Source organism: Brachionichthys hirsutus, chromosome 20 (assembly GCF_040956055.1).
Source record: "Brachionichthys hirsutus isolate HB-005 chromosome 20, CSIRO-AGI_Bhir_v1, whole genome shotgun sequence".
In the NCBI taxonomy this organism is placed as follows: domain Eukaryota; kingdom Metazoa; phylum Chordata; class Actinopteri; order Lophiiformes; family Brachionichthyidae; genus Brachionichthys; species Brachionichthys hirsutus.
Window position 1 is genome coordinate 1,844,464 of NC_090916.1, and position 7,777 is coordinate 1,852,240.

General features: G+C 48.9%; 1 protein-coding gene across 1 annotated transcript in view; it reads right to left on the reverse strand.

The window, feature by feature from the left end:
• LOC137909278 (prospero homeobox protein 1-like) overlaps positions 1 to 7,501 on the reverse strand; it is a 22,459-nt gene extending 14,958 nt beyond the window's left edge. Inside the window, exons 1-2 of the mRNA XM_068753721.1 lie at positions 5,471 to 7,501; positions 1,513 to 1,620 (exon numbers count right to left, since the gene is read on the reverse strand). Of these exons, the coding sequence (XP_068609822.1) occupies positions 1,513 to 1,620; positions 5,471 to 7,501 (2,139 nt within the window). The remainder of the gene's footprint in view (positions 1 to 1,512; positions 1,621 to 5,470) is intronic.
• Between the last annotated feature and the right edge of the window lie 276 nt (positions 7,502 to 7,777).

Here is a 7,777-nt window from a genome sequence, read left to right on the forward strand (position 1 = left end):
TTGTTTCATATGAGCGGATTACCCGCATGCAGCATAAATCAAACGGGCTGTAATTCATACGCAGCAAATTAAACACTCTTTACAGAGACTGGGCCTTTAGCTGACTTTAGTAACTGATTTTCTTCAGCCTTTGCATTAATCTTTCAGAATTACTCGCCATACATTAAGGTGATATGTGCATTATTAATGTGACATCCTGAACCTCGTCATTAGCGGCAGCAGCAATGAAATTATGTTTCCGAATTTGTCTAAACAATTCGGAAACTCCATAAGTCACAATAGTCTTAAAGGAGCTTAACGAAGGAGAACAGCTCCAGTGCCCCCCCCCCCCCCCCAGTTATTAGGACAACCCACTTCCCACATTCATTAGGTTCTTGAAAGTCAAGACCTGATTACCCAAGACCTGATTAGCCTTCAAGTCTTCCACGTCTGAGGACGTCCACTCGCCAAGAGGCCGGTCTAATTATTAGACAGTCTCATTCCCATAAATGTCTACAAAGTTCCTTCCTTGAGTCCATTGTCCTCATTTGAAAACAAAAACAAACCTATGGGACCTTATTTAAGTATCTGACGAGATCTGAAGGAGGCCGCTTCATCAGGGAAGAATTAGTCTGCCAAAATAATGAATAATTCACATTTCAAATGTTAATTGCTGTAGTTGTTCAATTTAATTACATTTAATTCAAAATAATTTGACGGTGAACTCAAAGTCAAAATCAACGTTTTGTAATGAAACTGCATTTTGGTATTTACCAAACTCTTTCAGCCTGACCGATGACGTGTTTTGGTGTCCAACCGAGAGCAGCTGGGAAAAATGGGACCTTTATCTTCTGATTTGAATAAGGTGGCCTGGATATGTCACAGTGTTTACCCCTCCGTACGGTCGGAGAGAAACAACAACAACACTAACAAACTCGGTCGGCCATTGTGCTGTTGTTCTTGCTTTTTTTTTGGGCAGCTTGCATATTGTGCTTTGTTCTCCAAATTTCCATCATTATAGTCCCACTAGAGTTAACGCTCATCCTTGCCATGTTCTCTAAACGGATCCTTTCTCTTTTCCCCTCCCTCCCTCCCTCCCTCCGTCCGACCATCCTCCCTACACCTGCTCAGACAACCACTCCTCCGTCTCCTGGCTCCATCCTCCTCTCTGCCCTCTCAATCCCTCCATTGCTGATTCCACTCTTTATCTTTAGAACCCTCATCGGTTCTCCGGCTTCCTCGTGAAAACCCGTTCTCCCTCGTCCTCTTCTTTCATCGCTTGTATAAAAACCACAAGTTAGTAACAGAAGAGGCCTCGTTTCAAGACAGACGAAGCACACGCTGCGACTGGAGCTCGCACGTCGCAAATAATCAAACGTCCCCTTTTGAAGCAAGTGCCCGGACAGTTAGTGCTATATATCTCAACACCGCTATGCTATGCTATGCTATGGTACAATGAAATGACTGAACACAGGAAGTGTGCGCCAAAGTTATCGATGAAGAGTTTCCGATGAAGACTGTGTATGGCCTTACCTTGACATCGGAGAAGTACATCTTAAGCATGTTGGAGCTCGGGTAGCGGGAGTAGAAGAACATGAGCTTGGCTTTCTTCAGGTGGTTTGGAGAGAGACCCTCTTGGATCTGAAAATAGCCGCCGTTAAGGAAATGAACGGCTGCAGGAAAGGACTCAACTCATATTAGCTGCTGATATTGTTACAAATTCAACGATCTATTACATCAATATTAATCCCCCCAAAAAAGAAAAATGTGTGTGATGGGTAAACAAATATTCCAGCTCTATTGTAGTCTGAAGACAGCAGCACGAAAGCAAAAAAAAACAACAACATTTGCTTGCAATTAGCATTGTCCGTATCAGGTGTGAGAGCTTCACGGTAAATAAAACTACAGCCGACGCTTTTACATAAGGAGGCTCATTTCACAGTCAAAGCAAGCAGACGCCTTTTGCCTACACCCTGCGCTCACCTCCGTGCAAAATGTGAGGAAGAGAAAAAATACGTCTACATTTGCATATCACAGACAAAGACAGCAGTTAACGCCGGCGATGGGCAAGAAGGCCTAATGGCTTGGCGACGACACGTGCCAAGCCTGAATATGACTGTTTGATGCTGGCATCATATCAGTGGCAGAGCAAGGCCTAGAAGATAGCCCCCGATGTCTCGCTCTCATTGGCCATGCAGGACTCCAAGATACGAGTCAGAGGCCTTGTCTTCCTAATGGACGGAAGACAGGACGGAGATGGGCTGGTGGGGGGCACCTTGAAGGATCGCATAGTTCCAACCCTCAATTACATCCCCCTCCTCTACCCGCAGCTCCACCCCTAGCCCCCCTAGCCTCGCCGCTGCTGCCAAACCCTTGGAGGAGCAAAAGAAGGAGGAGGAGGAGAAGAGGGGCTCAGAGGCTTTGGACACAGCCAGTGATTGGGGGGGGGGGGGTACTGAAACACATCTGCGCCACCGAACGGCCCAAGCCATTTCCATGGTGAATTAACGGCCGTATAATGCATCCGATAATATCAATCTGGAGGATAAGACATTGAAAAGGAGACTGGGGGGGGGGCTGCATGTTGAAACCTCAGACCATTTCAACAAGGGTTTTTCATTAAGCAGAGGGACGGCAGGGCGTTAAATTACACAGAAGACACAGGCCCAAGTTTTCATGAAGACTATTTACACTCGAGTGAACAAAATACATTGCTTGACATTATTTATGATCCACGGCGGCGGCTGCGATCGTTAAAGCCAGTCAAGTGTCCAGATGTGTCTGAAACTATAGAACGGGAAGAAGGCATCAGCTGCGAGATTGGATTGCCCTTGGCCTCGGGGACACTCGGCGGCGCCAGCAAATCCTGAACCACACCGGGTTGGCTCCTTAAAGACCCTGTCTACTTTGTCTCATTCAGTGAGAAAGAGGGACAGAGCGAGAGTCGGTTGTCTATGCAGCGAGGGTCTTGTGTGTGTGTGTGTGTGTGGGGGGGGGGGGGGGGGGGGGGAACTGGCAGGCTGGTGTTACTCCGTCAGGCCTGGCCAAAAGAGCAGCACTTCACTCACCACACCGCACCATCTGCTCCAAGAAGAGGGGATACAATGGCTCCTCAGACAGGGAGGGAGAGACGGAGAAAGAGGGAGCTCTTTTTCCTGCTAGGCAAGGTGGGATGCAAGCCGTACACTTCCACTTAGATTAATTTCTGTCGCTTTCCCCCCCCAATTACGATTAGAATTGCTTTCCCCTTATCACGGAAATGTAAAAAAAAATATTTTGAAACAGAGGCGTCGAGGTTTTACCTCCACAGCCATAAACACAACATCACCTCCCTTCAGACGCCAATTAAGAAGCTTCGTATCACCTGATCAGGCATTTTCGTCTCCAATTCACGCACAGCCTGCAAATGTAATTGTGATTGGACTTAGGGGTGGCGTGCGAGGCTATTATTTTGTCATGATGGTGCACTCATACCAGCTGGCCCACTGTTTGCCTGCCACATATGACAAGATATCATCATTCCCACAGCACTTCCCCAAAGCCCAAAGTCATGAGAGGAAAATAGCTGCTGCACTTTCTAATTCCAGGTGTAAGGACAAGAATATTTGGAGTCGGACTGAGAACAAATGGGGAAATTGATAGCAGCCATCTGCTCCGTAATGCTGCTGAGAGCTGGTGAACTTGAACGCACCTCGCAAAAATGTCTGACAAGCTGTCTCTGGCATCTGAGGCGGCGGAAAACGAAAGCGACAGGACTATTAAAAAAAAAATCTACATCCGTGAAAGCAGCTATAAAAGTGCAACTACAAATAAAATGATTCATAAAAATAAGAAGACAAATTAGCCAAAGTATGTGTTTTAAACGTCAAACTTTGTTCTCAAGTCTGTGGAATAAAGTCAATGACTTAAAAAAATGAAACAGCACACGAGGAGATGTTGTCCTCCTTATTCTCTCCGTTTAGGGACGTACATCTGCTACCGGCCAGAATTTATAAATGCTACGGATGAAAGCCACAGACTCTGGCATATGTGCTTATTGTTTGATTTTCTACTTTCTCCAAGTCTCTGTCTCTCTCTCTCTCTCTCTCTCTCTCTCCCCATCTTTTCTTTTTATCCATCCACCGGGAGCCCGTAGACGCAAAGGATTATGGATCTCTGGAAAGCGTTCGCCCTTGGGGTCAGAAGACAAGACAAGGCGAGGTAATGAAAGATAAACAGCTCGCTGCAAACACCTGTTAACGTCCGCTTCAAAGACAAGACAGGCAGGAGGGGGTTTTGTGGGGAGCGAAAACAAACAAAAAAAAAGAAGTATTTGGCTGCCAAGCAACAGCCAAAAGGCCCCCCGGGCTGTTGACAGATCTTTATGAAATGAAAAAAAAGGAAAAAAGAGAGAGAAAAAAAATGACAATGATTGTGGGATTTTTTACAACAGCGATGGATGATAAGAGAAACACAAGAGAAAACACAAGCAATCATAAATATACATCTTTACCCAGGTCCTCAGGCAGACCTTTTGTGACACACACACAGCCACACTCTCACACACACACACACACACGCACACACTCTCAGGTACTCAGGTACACACGGACAAAAACAAGGCATCCAAAGTGCTGAATATATTGCATATATATATATTCACTTAACTAATGAGGTCACAGCAGGTAAATAATCTGTTGGATTAATTTCTTAGGCATGTGATAAATGTTAATAACCTGAAGACAATGCCGTATAAGGACAACTGGTGTGACATGCGTCAAACTTTTATAAGGGCTAAGGAGTACGGAATCATTGTGTACAAAGTAGGTGAAGGGAAAACACCGAAGAATGAATGTGTTTACGCTATTAGTCCGGCGTCCCCCCGGGTATTCAATTTGAGCCTCCCATAGGGGATAGCCTTTCTTTTTTTTTTTTATATCTGTAGGGCATGATTGGGGGACACGAGGGGTTAAACTACAGGGGAAGCTCTATAACACCAGTTTCAGTGTGCTCGCTCCCTTCTGGTCCTTTCGGGCTATTTTCGTGTAAGGAATTGGGGCAGCAAGTGTCCTCGGGACCTAATCTTCCTGAGTAAGTGATATGTGACAAGAAGCCTTTCAAAGCACTTTAGGATTGAAGATGGAAGAGACGGTTGTGCGGCGCCGTGAGAAGGAAGGTGCACGAGTGTAAAAATAAATGAAACGGCGCAACGCAACGGAGGAGAGAACAGCGGTGGGAGGAAAAGTGATTCATCAACAGTCTAAAGAAGAATTGATTTTTTAACTCTTTGTTTTTTAAGATGCAGCGTTTCGCACCTGTCTCTGCAGGGAATTACCGCCTGAAATCAGATTTTTTTTTCTTCCTGGCTTCCACATGCAAGAGCTGGTCTGAACCGGGCCACGTAGAGTTAAAACGCTAGGGTCACTAATCGAGATTCACTTATCGGTGCTTTTCAACCCCCTCAAAACAACGCCCTCGAGTACACATCGCTTAAGAGTTTGTTAAAGGATACGTTGCTGCCTGAGTAGGGCGAGATGTCAGCCATGTCCTGGAGGTCACCACACTCAGACTTGATGAGGGACAGGGAGAGCCCCTCGGCTGTGCTTCCAGGGTGCGCTGGTGAACACGAGCGATGGTGGAGCCCAAGGTGGTGACCTGATGCCATCTTGGTCCTCAGACTGGTGGTTTCCCGCGACAGGTCCATGGAGTCTGGTGAGGAATGGTCCTTGCCTGGGTAGCCACCTGTGGGTAGTGGGAAGGGGTGTGGAAAGAGAGGCAGCGGAAAGGGGTGTCTGAAGGAAGGGGGGCTGAAGCCCATGGAGGCAGAGAGTGAGGAGGGGTGGAGGGCAGGGTGGTGGTGCCCACCATGTGCACCCACAGCCGAGGACTGGTGGTGGTGGTGGTGGTGGTGGTGCTCACTGGGTGTCTTCCTCACAACTAAGGGCAGAGCCTCGGTTTGGTCATTGGTGGAGCCTGGCATCCCAGGCATGCCGGCAAAGGAGTCCAGCGGATTGGGAATGATGACGTCGCCGAAGCATTGCAGCCTCTGGTTGGCGGTGTGAAAGTTTGGGTTGTCTCCATTGACAACGTTAGGAAATCGTTCTGGAGGTATGGGAAGTGGGGGGAAGGCCTGCTGGGGCGTAGGACGAGGCGGCTTGGCGAAGACCTTAACAACCGTGTCCACCACCTGGGTCATGGCTGAGTTGAGTTCCTGTTTCAGCGTTTCTGCCAGCTGCTTGCCTTCGGCGTGCACGGAGGAGCCGGGACCTCCTTGCGCTTTGCTCCGGCCGAGCCCCTCTCTCCGCGGCTTGTCTCTGTCCGCCAACATGGCCTGTTCCTGAAGCAAAGCGCGTGCCCTGTCCAGGAAATGGCCTGGGTCCAGCTCGGATATCCCGTTGTCAGAACGTAAGTCGTCTCCACCCCGGTCGTCCGCGCCTGTGTCAGACCTGGTCGGACTGTCCTCGGACATGTTCCCTATGTCATTCTGGAGGTCGTTGTGAAGTTCGTTGTGTTCCGAGTCGTCAGTTGAGTCGTAAATCTGAAAGAACTTCTCTTGCAACTGGCGCAGCTGCTTCTGCATGTCCTCCAGCTGCAGCTTGAGTTGTCTTCGCTCCTCCTGCTTCTGCTCCTTCCTCTGGCACACCAGCTGGGTGAAGCTCTGCTGTTGCTGCTGGGGCAAACGCTGCTTACGCTTGTTTTCTCTGCTGTTACCGCCGAACACCTCGCCTCCCCGCGGGCTGCCGGGGGCCTGCTGATGCTGATGCTGATGCTGCTGCTGCTGCGACTGAAGGGGTGGGCAGTCTAACTCCATCTCCCTCCTTTCTACATCCATCTCATGGTCACGTTCGTGACGGGAAACAGCAGGTACCACCACACTGGGCGAGTGGCTCATACCGCGTATAATGTTCTCTACACGTGCTCGCTTGGCACGCAGGTGTTCATCGTTGAGACGTTCAATGTCAAAGACGGCCAGACCGGGAGGTCGGCCGAATGGCGACACGCACTCCTGAGGTGTGCTGTCGTGAGAGGAGTTACTGCAGGCATCCTCCTGGGCAGCATCTGAACTCGCGTTGGAGAGCCCTGATCCCGGGAAGCTGGCATCCCCTCTATCGCCCCGGTCTCTTTCTCCCCTCTCGGGTCCCCCTCCATTTTTAGCCATGTTATTCTTGAGAAGCTGGGAGATAATGGTGTTGCCAGGAAAGGGCATCAGGCTGTCCTCGTACGAGTTGGCCCTCTTCAATAGCTTTCGGAGTACATTGGACTTGGACTCGCTGTCGCTGGCTGATATGACGCCAGGCCCACCATGTGGCTGCACTACAGAACACTCCATGGAATCGGCGTCTGATCCGTGGTGAGAGTGGGAGCTCAAAGAGTTCATGGCACTAAAAATGGCTGCTGTGGCGCGGGCAATGTTATCAGTGGTTGTGGTTGCGGTTGCTACTGTGGAGGAAGCTGTGCTGCCCACTGTCCTCTTAACGCCAATGTCCACACGTCTTCGCTTGGTCTGTCTGTTCAGGAAGGAGTCGCTGTCATGGTCCGGCATCACGGGCCGCTGCTATTGGGCCATATCCCACAAACCCAGTCCTCTAGGATCAAAGCCTCTGAGTATACCTGCCGGCAAAAGAAATCACAAATGCATGACTTACTGCAAAGAAAATACAGATTCCCTCCCTCACTCAGCGCAGGACACTTGTCCGTGAAATATCTTAAACCTATAACATACAACTTGCATGGTATCTTTGATTTTGATTGATTGTATGTGACCCTCTAGAAAATGATGCAACAAGTCAGAATGACGGATCCTCCTGTTTCTGGTTGC